The 18,400-nt window shown below is 44.2% G+C and overlaps 1 protein-coding gene across 1 annotated transcript in view; it reads left to right on the plus strand.

The window, feature by feature from the left end:
- Window positions 1-18,400, plus strand: part of LOC123769106 (neural cell adhesion molecule 2) — a 255,815-nt gene that overhangs the window by 139,169 nt on the left and 98,246 nt on the right. Inside the window, exon 4 of the mRNA XM_069309271.1 lies at window positions 9,891-10,001. Coding sequence (XP_069165372.1) covers window positions 9,891-10,001 — 111 coding nt within the window. The remainder of the gene's footprint in view (window positions 1-9,890; window positions 10,002-18,400) is intronic.

Here is an 18,400-nt window from a genome sequence, read left to right on the forward strand (position 1 = left end):
AAGACTGATTCTATATAAATCAGAGATTCAAGCATGTACATAGTCTAGACTAGCACCATAACTATCAACAGCCAATATATTCTTATACTATAAACAACAATTTAAATTGTAGAAGTATGATAAATGACCTTAAATGTAGTCTAAGTACTATTATCTAAGTACTAGAAATTATATTCAATTAAATGAACTTATATGATAGCTAAGCAAGCAATTGTTAACTTATATATTCAAGGATATATATAGATGTAGATTTATTCAATTTATATGAAGAGGTACAGTCAGCCTGATTGAATCTTTTCCCACACAATGGACACTCATGATGTTTTGTTTACCGTGACTGAATCTTTTACCACATACTGGACATTCATGAAGTTTAGTGCTTAGAGAAGATTCAACTGCTGCACAACAATATTAATAAACTTACTGAAATATGAGGCGTGGCCTCGCTCTATAACCGACAGACAGACTCATTTAATATATTAAAGTTACACAAGCATACAATTGGCCAACTAATATACTCAATAACATCAATATACTTCTCTGACTGCCGGGGTGCCTGTCTGACAGTGTGCCAGACTAGATAACTCTCTTGTCGTGAGTTTAGGCACGATATTTTATATCACAGCTTTGCTGTATGATGTTCTAGTAGCGTAGCTATGTGATTGTCCTTAATTACAGTTGCAGAAAGATGAGGGTGGAGGTGGAGACAGTGTCACTGTGTGCTCCACTATACACTCCTATTTGATATAAATGTTCTAGGAATTTTCCTTGTAGATATTGTCCAGGTACTCCCCCAGTTTTAGAGAGTAATCACTGGTGATAAAGATAATTTGATAAGGTGTCCTGAGCTAAGTAATGTTCGCAAGACACTATAACATTTGTTCACTCTTTTGTCAACAAACGCGTTCTCGCCCGGGGCGCTCCCGTAGCTCGCTTTGTCCCCAGTTGGCCCCTCTCTTTCCTTTGAGAGGGATAGCTTTCAATGGATATTGATTGATTATTTTTACTGTCTAGACATATGATTGAGATAAGATGTGATTATAATATAATTAGATATAGGATTTAAAGATTATAAGTAGTATTTGATAGTACTACTGATTCTTATTAAGGATTCGATATAATCCCTACCAGATGTCGAATTATATCGTTCCAATAGTTTTTTAATTTAGAAGCCTTATAGAAGCTTCTGAATTTTTGAGAGATCATGCACAAAGTCACGTAGGCATTTATAGGGCCCTATGGTGTACGTGATCATAGTGCCATTGTCATCTAGGATCAAGATGTATATTGAATCTATAGTGATTCTGATATGATTTTGATATACTTTAGATATGATATGGATATGACAGAAATACTATAGATGATAATATAGATAAAGTGGGTAAATTTTCCCATATATATATATAAATATATATATATATATATATATATATATATATATATATATATATATATATATATATATATATATATATATATATATATATATATATATATATATATTAGTATATTTTGGTAGCAGTCTTTCCTGTAGACATATTTTATTAAATATGACCGAAAAAGTAAGATTAATAATTCTAACACGAATTTTCTCAATCTTTCGTACATTATGCTTCACTGTTGGAGGTAAATCAAAAATCACTTCTCCAAAATTCATTTTTATTTCTAGTCTGACGCGACACGGGCGCGTTTCGTAAAACTTATTACATTTTCAAAGACTTCACAAATACACAACTGATTAGAACTTGCATTTCCCTGATTTTATATCTACTTTTGAGTGAGGTGGGAAGGGTGATGTGGCATTACATTTGAGTGAGGTGGGAAGGATGATGTGGCATTAGAGGATATTAATAGGGTATTAAAAGTATCAACACAAGACAGAACACGAAACAATGGATATTGAATAGAAGTGTTTGTAGAAAGCCTATTGGTCCATATTTCTTGATGCTTCTATATTGGAGCGGAGTCTTGAGGTGGGTAGAATATAGTTGTGCAATAATTGGCTGTTGATTGCTGGTGTTGACTTCTTGATGTGTAGTGCCTCGCAAACGTCAAGCCGCCTGCTATCGCTGTATCTATCGATGATTTCTGTGTTGTTTACTAGGATTTCTCTGGCGATGGTTTGGTTATGGGAAGAGATTATATGTTCCTTAATGGAGCCCTGTTGTTTATGCATCGTTAAACGCCTAGAAAGAGATGTTGTTGTCTTGCCTATATACTGGGTTTTTTGGAGCTTACAGTCCCCAAGTGGGCATTTGAAGGCATAGACGACGTTAGTCTCTTTTAAAGCGTTCTGTTTCGTGTCTGGAGAGTTTCTCATGAGTAGGCTGGCCGTTTTTCTGGTTTTATAGTAAATCGTCAGTTGTATCCTCTGATTTTTGTCTGTAGGGATAACGTTTCTATTAACAATATCTTTCAGGACCCTTTCCTCTGTTTTATGAGCTGTGGAAAAGAAGTTCCTGTAAAATAGTCTAATAGGGGGTATAGGTGTTGTGTTAGTTGTCTCTTCAGAGGTTGCATGGCTTTTCACTTTCCTTCTTATGATGTCTTCGATGAAACCATTGGAGAAGCCGTTATTGACTAGAACCTGCCTTACCCTACAGAGTTCTTCGTCGACTTGCTTCCATTCTGAGCTGTGGCTGAGAGCACGGTCGACGTATGCGTTAACAACACTCCTCTTGTACCTGTCAGGGCAGTCGCTGTTGGCATTTAGGCACATTCCTATGTTTGTTTCCTTTGTGTAGACTGCAGTGTGGAAACCTCCGCCCTTTTCCATGACTGTTACATCTAGAAAAGGCAGCTTCCCATCCTTTTCCGTCTCGTAAGTGAAACGCAGCACGGAACTCTGCTCAAATGCCTCCTTCAGCTCCTGCAGATGTCTGACATCAGGTACCTGTGTAAAAATGTCGTCAACATACCTGCAGTATATGGCCGGTTTCAAGTTCATGTCGACTAAGACTTTTTGCTCGATGGTACCCATGTAGAAGTTTGCAAACAGTCTTTGTGAAGTCTTTGAAAATGTAATAAGTTTTACGAAACGCGCCCGTGTCGCGTCAGACTAGAAATAAAAATGAATTTTGGAGAAGTGATTTTTGATTTACCTCCAACAGTGAAGCATAATGTACGAAAGATTGAGAAAATTCGTGTTAGAATTATTAATCTTACTTTTTCGGTCATATTTAATAAAATATATATATATATATATATATATATATATATATATATATATATATATATATATATATATATATATATATATATATATATATATATATATATATATATATATAGTTTGTGAGGGTACCACCTCTGGTGCCAATGTGGGGACCCATAGCCTCGGAGAAGAAAATAAAAAGTATATATATATATATATATATATATATATATATATATATATATATATGTCGTACCTAGTAGCCAGAACGCACTTCTCGGCCTACAATGCAAGGCCCGATTTGCCTAATAAGCCAAGTTTTCTTGAATTAATATATTTTCTCTAATTTTGTTCTTATGAAATGATAAAGCTACCCATTTCATTATGTATGAGGTCAATTTTTTTTTATTGGAGTTAAAATTAACGTAGATATATGACCAAACCTAACCAACCCTACCTAACCTAACCTAACCTATCTTTATAGGTTAGGTTAGGTTAGGTAGCCGAAAAAGTTAGGTTAGGTTAGGTTAGGTAGGTTAGGTAGTCGAAAAAAAATTAATTCATGAAAACTTGGCTTATTAGGCAAATCGGGCCTTGCATAGTAGGCAGAGAAGTGCGTTCTGCACTATATATATATATACGCACTTCTCGGCCTACTATGCAAGGCCTGATTTGCCTAATAAGCCAAGTTTTTCTGAATTAATATATTTTCTCTAATTTTTTTCTTATGAAATGATAAAGCTACCCATTTCATTATGTATGAGGTCAATTGTTGGTTATTGGAGTTAAAATTAACATAGATATATGACCGAACCTAACCAAACCTACTTAACCTAACCTAACCTATCTTTATAGGTTAGGTTAGGTTAGGCAGCCAAAAAAGTTAGGTTAGGTTAGGTTAGGTAGTCGAATAACAACTAATTCATGAAAACTTGGCTTATTCGGCAAATTGGGCCTTGCATAGTAGGCTGAGAAGTGCGTTCTGGCTACTAGGTACGACATATATATATATATATATATATATATATATATATATATATATATATATATATATATATATATATATATATATATATATATATATATGCAAACAAGCCTGAATGGTCCCCAGGACTATATACAACTGAAAACTCACACCCCAGAAGTGACTCGAACCCATACTGCCAGGAGCAACGCAACTGGTATGTACAGGGACGCCTTAATCCGCTTGACCATCACGACCGGACATAAGGAAGTGATAGCCGAAGTTATTTGAACCACTTCCCCGCCGGCACTCGGATGATAATCTTGGGCATAGCATTTTATCAAATCACCTCATTCTTTGGGGCACACGTGAGGAACACAAATGCAAACAAGCCTGAATGGTCCCCAGGACTATATACAACTGAAAACTCACACCCCAGAAGTGACTCGAACCCATACTGCAAGGAGCAACGCAACTGGTATGTACAGGGACGCCTTAATCCACTTGGCTATCATGACCGGACATAAGGAAGTGATAGCCGAAGCTATTTGAACCACTTCCCCTCCGGCACTCGGATGGTAATCTTGGGCATAGCATTTTATCAAATCACCTCATTCTTTGGGGCACACGTGAGGAACACAAATGCAAACAAGCCTGAATGATCCCCAGGACTATATACAACTGAAAACTCACACCCCAGAAGTGACTCGAACCCATACTGCCAGGAGCAACGCAACTGGTATGTACAGGGACGCCTTAATCTGCTTGACCATCACGACCGGACATAAGGAAGTGATAGCCGAAAAGTGCCGCCGGGGAAGTGGTTCAAATAGCTTCGGCTGGATTAAGCGGATTAAGGCGTCCCTGTACATACCAGTTGCGTTGCTCCTGGCAGTATGGGTTCGAGTCACTTCTGGAGTGTGAGTTTTCAGTTGTATGTAGTCCTGGGGACCATTCAGGCTTGTTTGCATTTGTGTTCCTCACGTGTGCCCCAAAGAATGAGGTAATTTGATAAAATGCTACGCCCAAGATTACCATCCAAGTGCTGGCGGGGAAGTGGTTCAAATAGCTTCGGCTATCACTTCCTTATGTCCGGTCATGATGGTCAAGCGGATTAAGGCGTCCCTGTACATACCAGTTGCGTTGCTCCTGGCAGTATGGGTTCGAGTCACTTCTGGGGTGTGAGTTTTCAGTTATATATATATATATATATATATATATATATATATATATATATATATATATATATATATATATATATATATAAATATATATATATATATATATATATATATATATATATATATATATATATATATATATATATATATATATATATATATATATATATATATATATAAATATATATATATATATATATATATATATATATATATATATATATATATATATATATATATATATATATATATATATATATATATATATATATATATATATATATATATATATATATATATATATATATATATATAAGGGTACCACTTCTGGTTGTTTGAAGGAACCTATAAGCCTTGTAGAAGACAATATGCAACACCCGGGAGAGCCTTGTTGGCCTCTCTCGTGCACATATCGTCTTCTCCTACCACCTCTTATATATCTGTATAGGGAAATATATCAAGTATATTATAATAGCAGTCTTTCTTTTGAACAAATGTTGTTGAATATGACGACAAGGGTAAGAATAATGATTCTAACACGAATCATATTTACATACACACTTTTTTGGTCCCGAATAAACTTAGGAGAACTCTTAGGAGTTCAGAACTCCACAGGCTCTTAAGAGAGCCTGTGGTTTCCCTAAACATTTCAGTGTGATATGTGCAACTTTCCTGTCTTGTTCTCCCATATCAGCTCTCGTCTCCTTCTTAATTATTTTCCCTCACTCTGTCTCTGTCCGTTTGTTTCTCTGCCTGTCTGTGTGTCTGTGCTTAAATCTGTCTCAATGCACGTTTGTCTAGGAATGTTTTTTTTCTGTTTGCCTGTCACTCTATCTCGCTGTGTGTTGTGGGAACCGACCTGTGAGATTTATATTTATTTAATTTATATGAATTTATATATACGTTAATTTATATCTTTCGATAGCAATTTGTATGATGTTAAGTTTACTGTATTTCTGCAATAATCTCACAAATCGATCATTACACATTGGGAGGAGTTTATATTAAATTTATATATATGCAGCCAATCAAACGACAGTATTAAACTACATATAATAATAAAATTGGAGGTGACTTATCTTATTGTATGGTAGGCTTAGTCCACCAAGTATAACTGGGATGTAGACACCAAATTATCCTCGTCAGAGGCTAGCTTCCGTCACCCAAGTAACTGATGTACTAAGATAAATTATTGCTTCCTCTTCCTGTTCCTGTCAAAGGACACTTGCTGTAAAGCCGGAATCCTAATATATGACAGCTATATCAGAGAAAACACTGTATATTATTAGATAAGAACCAAGGCTTAATTACCTGTGATGAGTCGATCATTCGTGTTCTAACCGGAAATAATCATATCTAACATAACATTACTGGCCATTAATGACTTAGACAAGATTTCGGAAAGACACTTCCCTTGTGGTTGTTGACAGTGTGTTGATGATGGTAGAGCACTAATAGATTTGATCTTCATAACACTTCGTCCAAGAGAAATTATAGGAGCTGAATTTGCTCCAACGACTCTGGTCTTAACAATGGCTGACCTCTCTCACTACTCCTCTCGCTCCTGGCTCACTTTGTCCAGATGTCAATAAGCGATAGAAGGGTCACATTTACTTTATTTTGATACTGATAACTAAGTTAATTCAAATGAGATGTTTTTATGATGTATTAAATCCAAAGACTGCTGTATTAAGTATAATTCCCAACAGAATAGCTGGTGAATTTATAATAGTGTGTGGCAATGATATCCCGTTTTCTATTGATGGAAAATTCCACTACAAGCTACATTTTCTATGGGTAACTTGTGTATACAACACAGCAGCAATATTATCTGCCTATTGTATGTAATATTATTAAATGGTATCGGGTTTTCCGACATGTGTGTTTACTTGACTTTCTGTTTAACTCTGTACCTTTCTTTTTGTATATTTGCATCTCTCCGTGTCCCTCTCCATGTCGCTGTCCGTGTCTCCGAGTCCCTGTTCGTGTCCCTGTCCATGTCTCCTTGCCCCAGTTCGTGTCCCTGATCGTGTCTCTGTGTCCCTGTCCGTGTCCCTGTCCGTGTCACCGTGTCCGTGTCCCTGTCCATGTTTCCCTGTCCGTGTCTCCGTGTCCCTGTTCATGTCTCCCTGTCCGTGTCACCGTACCCGTGTCTCCGTGTCCCTGTTTGTGCCTCCGTGCCCCTGTCCGTGTCACCGTGTCCGTGTCCCTGTCCATGTTTCCCTGTCCGTGTCTCCGTGTCCCTGTTCATGTCTCCCTGTCCGTGTCACCGTACCCGTGTCTCCGTGTCCCTGTTTGTGTCTCCGTGTCCCTGTTTGTGTCTCCGTGTCCCTGTTCGTATCTCCGTGTCCCTGTCCGTGTTTCCGTGTCCCAGTCCGTGTCTCCGAGTCCCTGTCCGTGTCTCCGTGTCCCTCTCAATGTCCATGTACGTGTCTCCGTGTCCCTGTTTGTGTCTCCGAGTCCCTGTCCGTGTCTCCGTGTCCCTCTCAATGTCCATGTACGTGTCTCCGTGTTCCTGTTTGTGTCTCCGTGTCCCTGTTTGTGTCTCCGTGTCCCTGTCCGTGTCTCCCTTTCCCTGTCCGTGTCTCCCTTTCCCTGTCCGTGTCTCCCTTTCCCTGTCCGTGTCTCCGTGTCCCTGTCCGTGTCGCCGTGTCCCTGTCCGTGTCGCCGTGTCCCTATCCGAGACTCCTTGTCCCTGTCCGTGTCTCCGTGTCCCTGTCGGGGTCTCCATGACCCTGTCGGTGCCTCCATGACCCTGTCCGTGTCTTCCTGTTCCTGTCCATGTCTCCCTGTCCTTGTCCGTGTCTCCGTGTCCCTGTCCGTGTCTCAGTGTCCCTGTCCGTGTCTCACTATCCATGTCCGTGTCTCTCTATCCATGTCCGTGTCTCCGTGTCCCTGTCCGTGTCTCAGTGTCCCTGTCCGTGTCTCACTATCCATGTCCGTGTCTCCCTATCCATGTCCGTGTCTCAGTGTCCCTGTCCGTGTCTCCCTATCCATGTCCGTGTCTCAGTGTCCCTGTCCGTGTCTCCCTGTCCATGTCCGTGTCTCCTAACCAACAGTAACACCCATTCTCCCACCAACAGTAACACCCATTCTCCCACCAACAGTTACAGCCACTCTCCCACCAACAGTTACACTCACTCTCCCACCCACAGTTACACCCACTCTCCCACCAACAGTTACACTCACTCTCCCACCAACAGTTACACTCACTCTCCCACCAACAGTTACACTCACTCTCCCACCAACAGTTACACCCACTCTCCCACCAACAGTAACACCCACTCTCCCACCAACAGTTACACCAACTCTCCCACCAACAGTTACACTCACTCTCCCACCAACAGTTACACCCACTCTCCCACCAACAGTTACACCCACTCTCCCACCAACAGTTACACTCAGCCTTGTCTCTCGTGAGGCAGTCTTGTCTCTCATGACGCAGCCTTGACTCTCATAACGCAGCTGTGTCTCTCCAACATTAGCTGTGTGTCTCACTATCTTTATCTATTCCCATTATCGTCTTGCATGAGAAATACATTGTTCAAAGTCTCACATTTTTTATCATTTATTTAACACATTCCTATCTGCCTCTGGGATCTCTCCCACGTTAACTATCTCCCTCCCACAGTGCCTCCACGGATAGTCACCATTAATGATCTCTCCCACGTTAACTGTCTCCCTCCCACAGTGCCGCCACGGATGGTCACCATTAATGATCTCTCTCACATTAACTGTCTCCCTCCCACAGTGCCGCCACGGATGGTCATCATTAATGATCTCTCCCACGTTAACTGTCTCCCTCCCACAGTGCCGCCACGGATGGTCACCATTAATGATCTCTCTCACATTAACTGTCTCCCTCCCACAGTGCCGCCACGGATGGTCACCATTAATGATCTCTCTCACGTTAACTGTCTCCCTCCCACAGTGCCGCCACGGATGGTCATCAGTAATGATCTCTCCCACGTTAACTGTCCAACTCCCACAGTGCCGCCACGGATGGTCATCATTAATGATCTCGCCCACGTTAGCAGTCCACCTCCCACAGTGCCGCCACGGATAGTCACCATTAATGATCTCTCCCACGTTAACTGTCTCCCTCCCACAGTGCCGCCACGGATGGTCACCATTAATGATCTCTCTCACATTAACTGTCTCCCTCCCACAGTGCCACCACGGATGGTCATCGTTAATGACCTCTCCCACGTTAACTGTCTCCCTCCCATAGTGCCGCCACGGAAGGTCGCCATTAATGACTTCTCCCACGTTAACTGTCTCCCTCCCACAGTGCCGCCACGGAAGGTCATCATTAATGACCTCTCCCACGTTAACTGTCCACCTCCCACAGTGCCGCCACGGAAGGTCGCCATTAATGACTTCTCCCACGTTAACTGTCTCCCTCCCACAGTGCCGCCACGGATAGTCACCATTAATGACCTCTCCCACGTTAACTGTCCACCTCCCACAGTGCCGCCACGGATGGTCATCATTAATGACCTCTCCCACGTTAACTGTCCACCTCCCACAGTGCCGCCACGGAAGGTCGCCATTAATGACCTCTCCCACGTTAACTGTCTCCCTCCCACAGTGCCGCCACGGAAGGTCAGCATCATCAACTCAGCGGGACTGGAGGTGAGCGGAGTGATCGGTCCGTACCCTGTTGGTGGCGGCCTGGTGCTGACGTGTCGGGTGCTGGGAGGTGAGTGGTGGCCTGGTGCTGACGTGTCGGGTGCTGGGAGGTGAGTGGTGGCCTGGTGCTGACGTGTCGGGTGCTGGGAGGTGAGTGGTGGCCTGGTGCTGACGTGTCGGGTGCTGGGAGGTGAGTGGTGGCCTGGTGCTGACGTGTCGGGTGCTGGGAGGTGAGTGGTGGCCTGGTGCTGACGTGTCGGGTGCTGGGAGGTGAGTGACGGCCTGGTGCTGACGTGTCGGGTGCTGGGAGGTGAGTGGTGGCCTGGTGCTGACGTGTCGGGTGCTGGGAGGTGAGTGGCGGCCTGGTGCTGACGTGTCGGGTGCTGGGAGGTGAGTGACGGCCTGGTGCTGACGTGTCGGGTGCTGGGAGGTGAGTGGCGGCCTGGTGCTGACGTGTCGGGTGCTGGGAGGTGAGTGGCGGCCTGGTGCTGACGTGTCGGGTGCTGGGAGGTGAGTGGTGGCCTGGTGCTGACGTGTTGGGTGCTGGGAGGTGAGTGGCGGCCTGGTGCTGACGTGTCGGGTGCTGGGAGGTGAGTGACAGCCTGGTGCTGACGTGTCGGGTGCTGGGAGGTGAGTGGTGGCCTGGTGCTGACGTGTCGGGTGCTGGGAGGTGAGTGGTGGCCTGGTGCTGACGTGTCGGGTGCTGGGAGGTGAGTGGTGGCCAGTGTTGTGTGAGTGTGTGTACTCACCTATTTGTACTCACCAATTTGTGCGTGCAGGATCGAACATTGACTCTTGGATCCCGCCTTTCTAGCCATCGGTTGTTTACAGCAATGACTTCTGTCCCATTTCCCTATCGTTCCTAATTTTAAAAGTATGAATTGAGTTTGCTTCCACAACCTGTTCCCCAAGTGCATTCCATTTTCCCACTACTCTCACCCTATAAGAAAACTTCCTAACATCTCTGTAATTCATCTGAGTTTCCAGTTTGCACCCATGTCCCCTCGTTCTGTTATTATTACGTGTGAACATTTCATCTATTTCCACTTTGTCAATTCCCCTGAGTATTTTATATGTCTCTATCATATATCCTCTTTCCCTTCTTTTCTCTAGTGTCGTAAGGTTTAGTTCCTTCAGACGCTCTTCATATCCCATCCCTCGTAATTCTGGGACAAGCCTCGTCGCAAACCTCTGAACTTTCTCCAGTTTCCTTATGTGTTTCTTCAGGTGGGGGGCTCCATGATGGCGCGGCATACTCTAAGACTGGTCACATGTATGCAGTGTAAGGCGCCCTAAAAGCCTCCACACTTAGGTTTCTGAATGAAGATCTAATTTTCGTCAGTGTAGAGTATGCTGCTGTCGTTATCCTTTTTATATGTGCCTCAGGAGTTAGATTAGGTGTCACATCCACTCCCAGGTCTCTTTCTCGAATCGTTACAGGTAGACAGTTCCCCTTCATTGTGTACTGTCCCTTTGGTCGCCTATCACTTGATCCCACTTCCATAACTTTACATTTACTGGTGTTGAACTCCAGTTGCCATTTCCCTGACCATCTCTGCAACCTGTTTAAGTCCTCTTGGAGGTTCCTACAATCCTCATCTGTCACAACTCTTCTCATTAATTTTGTGTCTTCCGCAAACATTGACATGTATGATTCCACTCCTGTAAACATATCATTTACGTAAATTAGAAAGAGGATTGGGCCCAGCACCGATCCTTGAGGTACTCCACTCGTTACTGTTTGCCAGTCCGACTTCTCGCCCCTTACCATTACCCTTTGGCTCCTTCCTGTTAGGTAGTTCTTCACCCATACTAGGGCCTTTCCGCTTACTCCTGCCTGCCTCTCAAGTTTGTATAGCAGTCTCATGTGCGGTACTGTATCAAAGGCCTTTTGGCAGTCAAGAAATATGCAGTCTGCCCAGCCTTCTCTCTCCTGCCTTATCCTTGTTACTTTGTCATAGAATTCTGAAAGGTTTGTTAGGCATGATTTCCCTGTCCAGAACTCATGTTAGTGCTTGTTTACAAACCTAATGCTCTCCAGGTGCTCAACAAGTCTTAGCCTAATTATTCTTTCAAGTATTTTGCAGGGGATGCTTGTCAGTGATACGGGTCTGTAGTTAAGTGCCTCCTCCCTATCACCTTTCTTGAAAATCGGTACGACATTTGCCTCCTTCCAGCAACTGGGCAATTCTCCCAACGTAAGTGACTCATTAAAGATCATTGCCAGAGACACGCTGAGAGCCTGCGCTGCCTCTTTTAGTATCCACGGTGATACTTTGTCTGGTCCAACCACTTTTGTTCCGACCAGTGTTGTCAACTGTTTCATTACCTCCTCTGCTGTCACCTCTATATCCGATAGTCTTTCATCTAGGGTAATGTCTTCTAACAATGGGAACCACTCAGGCTCGGTTGTGAACACTCCATGGAAACTTGCATTCAGTGCCTCGCAGATTTCCTTGTCGCTTTCTGTATAAGCCCCTTCTGTTTTCCTCAGTCTTGTCATTTGGTCATTTATTGGTCATTTACCGACATTTTCCTTCTTATATGGCTATGTAGTAATTTAGGTGGCTTTTTCGCTTTGATTGCAATATCTTTCTTATAATTTCTTTAACACCAATCAACATTGGTGTGCCAAATATTGAGACTCTTCTTGGAAACCCTAGTGCCAAAGTTCCCCCTTTCACCGGGTGTCCGGGGGGGGGGGGGGTACTGGGGGTGTCTGGGGGGCGAGTGGGGGCTGTGGGAATGTCTGTGGGGGTGCTAGGGGGGGTGCCGGGGAGTGCCTGGTAGGCGAATGGGGTCTAGGCATCTAATGGGGGCAGGAAAGGCATAATGGGTCTGAAAGTTAAGGAGGGTCTGAATGGCATAGGGGGGTTGAGAAATAGAGTGAGACTGAGAGTCAGATAGAGGTTGAGAGGTTGGGGGGGAGAGGGATATTGAGGGCAGAGAGCTGAGAGGAGAATGGAGCATGGCTGCTGGGAGTGGAAGAGAGGGTATATTAGTTAGGGGGGGAATCGGGGGTAGGTGGGGGTTTTGGGGTAGAAGAGGGGAAGAGGGAGATGGGGGAGGGTGTTAGGGGGTCACAAGGTGAGGGGGTTATATGTGGGCTGGAGGTACATAGGAGGGGTGAGGGTTTGGGGGAGAGTGGAAGAGGGGTGTAGTGAAAGCTGGGGTGGAGCAGATGGAATTGTAGGCAATGGGGTAGAAGGGGCAAGGAAGTAGGAGGGGGTAGTAGGGGAGGGGGGATGGGAAGGTAGGTTTGGGTAGGGCATAGCTTGACCCACTGGGGTCGTTGATAGGTGTGATGTAGCAGGGGCAGGGGAGTTGTTAGGGAAGTGCAAATGTGGAAGGGGCAGGGAAGGGGCAATGTGTGTGTGTGTGTGTGTGTTTGTGTGTGTGTGTGTGTGTGTTTGTGTGTGTGTGTGTGTGTGTGTGTGTGTGTGTGTGTGTGTGTGTGTGTGTGTGTGTGTGTGTGTGTGTGTGTGTGTGTGTGTGTGTGTGTACTCACCTATTTGTACTCACCTATTTGTGCTTGCGGGGGTTGAGATTTGGCTCTTTGGTCCCGCCTCTCAACTGTCAATCAACTGGTGTACAGATTCCTGAGCCTACTGGGCTCTATCATATCTACATTTAAAACTGTGTATGGAGTCAGCCTCCACCACATCACTGCCTAATGCATTCCATCCGTTAACTACTCTGACACTGAAAAAGTTCCTTCTAACGTCTCTGTGGCTCATGTGAGTACTCAGTTTCCACCTGTGTCCCCTTGTTCGCGTCCCACCAGTGTTGAATAGTTTATCCTTGTTTACCCGGTCGATTCCTCTGAGGATTTTGTAGGTTGTGATCATGTCTCCCCTTACTCTTCTGTCTTCCAGTGTCGTAAGGTGCATTTCCCGCAGCCTTTCCTCGTAACTCATGCCTCTTAGTTCTGGGACTAGTCTAGTGGCATACCTTTGGACTTTTTCCAGCTTCGTCTTGTGCTTGACAAGGTACGGGCTCCATGCTGGGGCCGCATACTCCAGGATTGGTCTTACATATGTGGTGTACAAGATTCTGAATGATTCCTTACACAGGTTCCTGAACGCTGTTCTGATGTTAGCCAGCCTCGCATATGCCGCAGACGTTATTCTTTTTATGTGGGCTTCAGGAGACAGGTTTGGTGTGATATCAACTCCTAGATCTTTCTCTCTGTTCGTTTCATTAAGTACTTCATCTCCTATCCTGTATCCTGTGTTTGGCCTCCTATTTCCACCACCTAGTTTCATTACTTTGCATTTACTCGGGTTGAACTTCAACAGCCATTTGTTGGACCATTCACTCAGTCTATCTAGGTCATCTTGTAGCCTCCTACTATCGTCCTCAGCTTCAATCCTCCTCATAATTTTTGCATCATCGGCAAACATTGAGAGAAACGATTCTATACCCTCTGGAAGATCATTTACATATATCAGAAACAGTATAGGTCCAAGGACTGACCCCTGCGGTACTCCACTCGTAACGTCTCGCCAAGCTGAGACCTCACCCCTCACACTGACTCGTTGTCTCCTGTTACTTAGGTATTCCTGTATCCAACGGAGTACCTTCCCTTTCACTCCAGCCTGCATCTCCAGTTTTTTCACTAGCCTCTTGTGTGGCACTGTGTCAAAGGCTTTCTGACAATCCAAAAATATGCAGTCTGCCCACCCTTCTCTTTCTTGCCTTATTTTTGTTGCCTGGTCGTAGAATTCAAGTAACCCTGTGAGGCAGGACCTGCCATCCCTGAATCCATGTTGATGTTGTGTTACAAAGTTCTTTCGCTCCAGATGTTCCACTATCTTTCTTCGCACAATCTTCTCCATCAACTTGCATGGTATGCAGGTTAGGGACACTGGTCTGTAATTCAGTGCTTCCTGCCTATCCCCTTTCTTGTATATCGGGACTACGTTAGCTGCTTTCCAAATTTCTGGCAGTTCCCCTGTTTCCAGTGATTTGTTATACACCATGGAGAGCGGGAGGCACAGTTCTTCTGCTCCTTCCTTTAGTATCCAAGGGGAGATTCCATCTGGACCTATAGCCTTTGTCACATCCAATTCTAGTAAACACTTCCTTACTTCCCCGCTGGTAATCTCAAACTCTTCCAGTGGTTCCTGGTAAGCTATTCCCTCTCTTATCTCTGGGATTTCTCCTTGCTCCAAGGTGAAGACCTCCTGGAATTTCTTATTCAGTTCCTCACACACTTCCTTGTCGTTTGTAGTGAATCCCTCTGCCCCTACCCTTAATTTCATAACCTGTTCCTTTTCTGTTGTTTTTCTCCTGATGTGGCTATGCAGCAATTTAGGCTGAGTCTTTGCCTTGCTTGCGATGTCATTTTCGTATTGTCTTTCTGCCTCTCTTCTCATCCTAACATATTCATTCCTGGCATTCTGGTATCTTTCTCTGCTCTCCAGTGTCCTGTTATTCCTATAGTTTCTCCATGCCCTTTTACTTTGCTGCTTAGCTAGCCTACATCTCTGATTAAACCATGGGTTTCTCATCTTCATTTCACTGTTTTCCTTTTGGACTGGGACAAACTTGTTTGCTGTATCCTTGCATTTTTGCGTGATGTATTCCATCATATCTTGGGCCGTCTTTTCCCTGAGCTCTGTTTCCCATGCTATATCTGCTAGGCATTTTCTTATCTCCTCATAGTTTCCCTTTCGGTATGCTAAACTTTTGGTTTCGGTATCCCTTCTCGAGTTCAATAACCCTTCTTCAATCAGGTACTCAAACACCAATACACTGTGGTCGCTCATTCCTACTGGGTCCTCAAAACTGATTTCTCTTATGTCAGAGTCGTTCAGGGTGAAAACCAGGTCGAGTCTCGCTGGTTCGTCGTTTCCTCTCATCCTTGTGGGTTCACTGACATGCTGGGTTAAGAAGTTTCTAGTCGCCACCTCCAGTAGTTTGGCTCTCCACGTATCCTCGCCTCCATGCGGTTCCTTGTTCTCCCAATCAATCCTGCCGTGATTGAAGTCCCCCATGATGAGCAGGTGGGATCTATTTCTACAGGCAGAAGAGGCTGCCCTCTCAATTATAGTGTTAACTGCCATGTTGTTGCTTTCGTACTCTTGACTGGGTCTTTTGTCATTTGGTGGAGGATTATATATTACTGCTACTACTATCCTTGGTCCTCCCATTGTCATGGTGCCTGCAATGTAGTCTCTGAAACCCTCACAGCCCGGGATAGCCATCTCCTTAAAGCTCCATTCCTTTCTCATGAGTAGGGCCATGTGTGTGGCTTTCTCATGTGTGTGTGTGTGTGTGTGTGTGTGTGTGTGTTTGTGTGTGTGTGTACTCACCTAGTTGTGCTTGCGGGGGTTGAGCTCTGGCTCTTTGGTCCCGCCTCTCAACCGTCAATCAACAGGTGTACAGGTTCCTGAGCCTATTGGGCTCTATCATATCCACACTTGAAACTGTGTTTGGAGTCAGCCTCCACCACATTACTTCCTAATGCATTCCATTTGTCAACCACTCTGACACTAAAAAAGTTCTTTCTAATATCTCTGTGGCTCATTTGGGCACTCAGTTTCCACCTGTGTCCCTTAGTGCGTGTGCCCCTTGTGTTAAATAGCCTGTCTTTATCAACCCTGTCGATTCACTTGAGAATCTTGAATGTGGTGATCATGTTCCCCCTAACTCTTCTGTCTTCCAACGAAGTGAGGTTCAATTCCCGTGGTCTCTCCTCGTAGCTTATACCTCTCAGCTCGGGTACTAGTCTGGTGGCAAACCTTTGAACCTTTTTCAGTTTAGTCTTATGCTTGACTAGATATGGACTCCATGCTGGAGCCGCATACTCCAGGATTGGTCTGACATATGTGGTATATAATGTTCTGAAAGATTCCTTACACAAGTTTCTAAAGGCCGTTCTTATGTTAGCCAACCTGGCATATGCTGCTGATGTTATCCTCTTGATATGAGCTTCAGGGGACAGGTCTGGCGTGATATCAACCCCCAGGTCTTTCTCTCTCTCTGACTCTTGAAGTATTTCATCTCCCAAGTGATACCTTGTATCTGGTCTCCTGCTTCCTACCCCAATCTTCATTACATTACATTTGCTTGGGTTAAACTCTAACAGCCATTTGTTCGACCATTCTTGCAGCTTGTCCAGGTCTTCTTGAAGCCTCAAGCTGTCCTCCTCTGTCTTAATCTTCTCATAATTTTGACGTCGTCAGCAAACATTGAGAGGAATGAGTCTATACCCTCTGGGAGATCATATACGTATATCAGAAACGGGATAGGTCCAAGCACAGAGCCCTGTGCGACTCCAATGGTGACTTCACGCCATTCTGAGGTCTCGCCCCTCACGATAACTCGCTGCTTCCTATTGCTTAGGTTCTCCCTTATCCACTGGCGCGCCCTACCGGTTACTCCTGCCTATTTCTCCAGCTTATGCATCAACCGTTTTTGGGGTACGGTGTCAAAGGCTTTCCGACAGTCCAAAAAAATGCAGTCCGCCCATCCTTCTCTTTCTTAATCTTTGTCACCTGATCGTAGAATTCTATCAAGCCTGTAAGGCAAGATTTACCTTCCCTGAACCCATGTTGATGGGAAGTCACGAAGTCTCTTCTCTCCAGATGTGTTACTAGGTTTTTTCTCACAATCTTCTCCATCACCTTGCATGGTATACAAGTTAAGGACACTGGCCTGTAGTTCAGTGCCTCTTGTCTGTCACCCCTTTTAAATATTGGCACTACATTAGCAGTCTTCCATATTTTTGGTAGGTCTCCCATTTCCAGTGACCTACTATACACTATGGAGAGTGGCAAGCAAAGTGCTCCTGCACACTCTTTCAATACCCATGGTGAGATTCCATCCGGCCCAACAGCTTTTCTCACATCCAGCTCCAATAGGTGCTTCTTGACCTCATCTCTTGTAATTTCGAACCTTTCCAAGGTCACCTGGTTTGCTGCCACCTCTCCTAGCGCTGTGACTTCTCCCTGTTTTATTGTAAAGACCTCCTGGAACCTTTTGTTAAGTTCTTCACACACCTCTTTGTCATTCTCTGTGTACCTGTCCTCGCCCACCCTAAGTTTCATCACCTGTTCCTTCACTGTTGTCTTCCTCCTGATGTGACTGTGTAGTAGCTTTGGTTCGGTCTTGGCTTTATTAGCTATATCATTTTCATACCTTTTCTCAGCTGCTCTTCTCACACTAACATACTCGTTCCTGGTTCTCTGGTATCTCTCTCTACTTTCTGGTGTTCTGTTATTACGGAAGTTCCTCCATGCCCTTTTGTTCAGCTCCTTTGCTTTCATACATTCCCTATTAAACCACGGATTCTTCCTTTGCTTCTCTGTTTTTTCTTGTTGGGCTGGGACAAACCTGCTTACAGCCTCCTGACATTTTTGGGTGACATAGTCCATCATTTCTTGTACGGACTTGGTTCCGAGTTCTGTGTCCCAATGTATATCCCATAGGAATTTATTCATCTCCTCATAGTTTCCCTTTCGG

This window comes from Procambarus clarkii, chromosome 64, assembly GCF_040958095.1.
Source record: "Procambarus clarkii isolate CNS0578487 chromosome 64, FALCON_Pclarkii_2.0, whole genome shotgun sequence".
Lineage (NCBI taxonomy): Eukaryota > Metazoa > Arthropoda > Malacostraca > Decapoda > Cambaridae > Procambarus > Procambarus clarkii.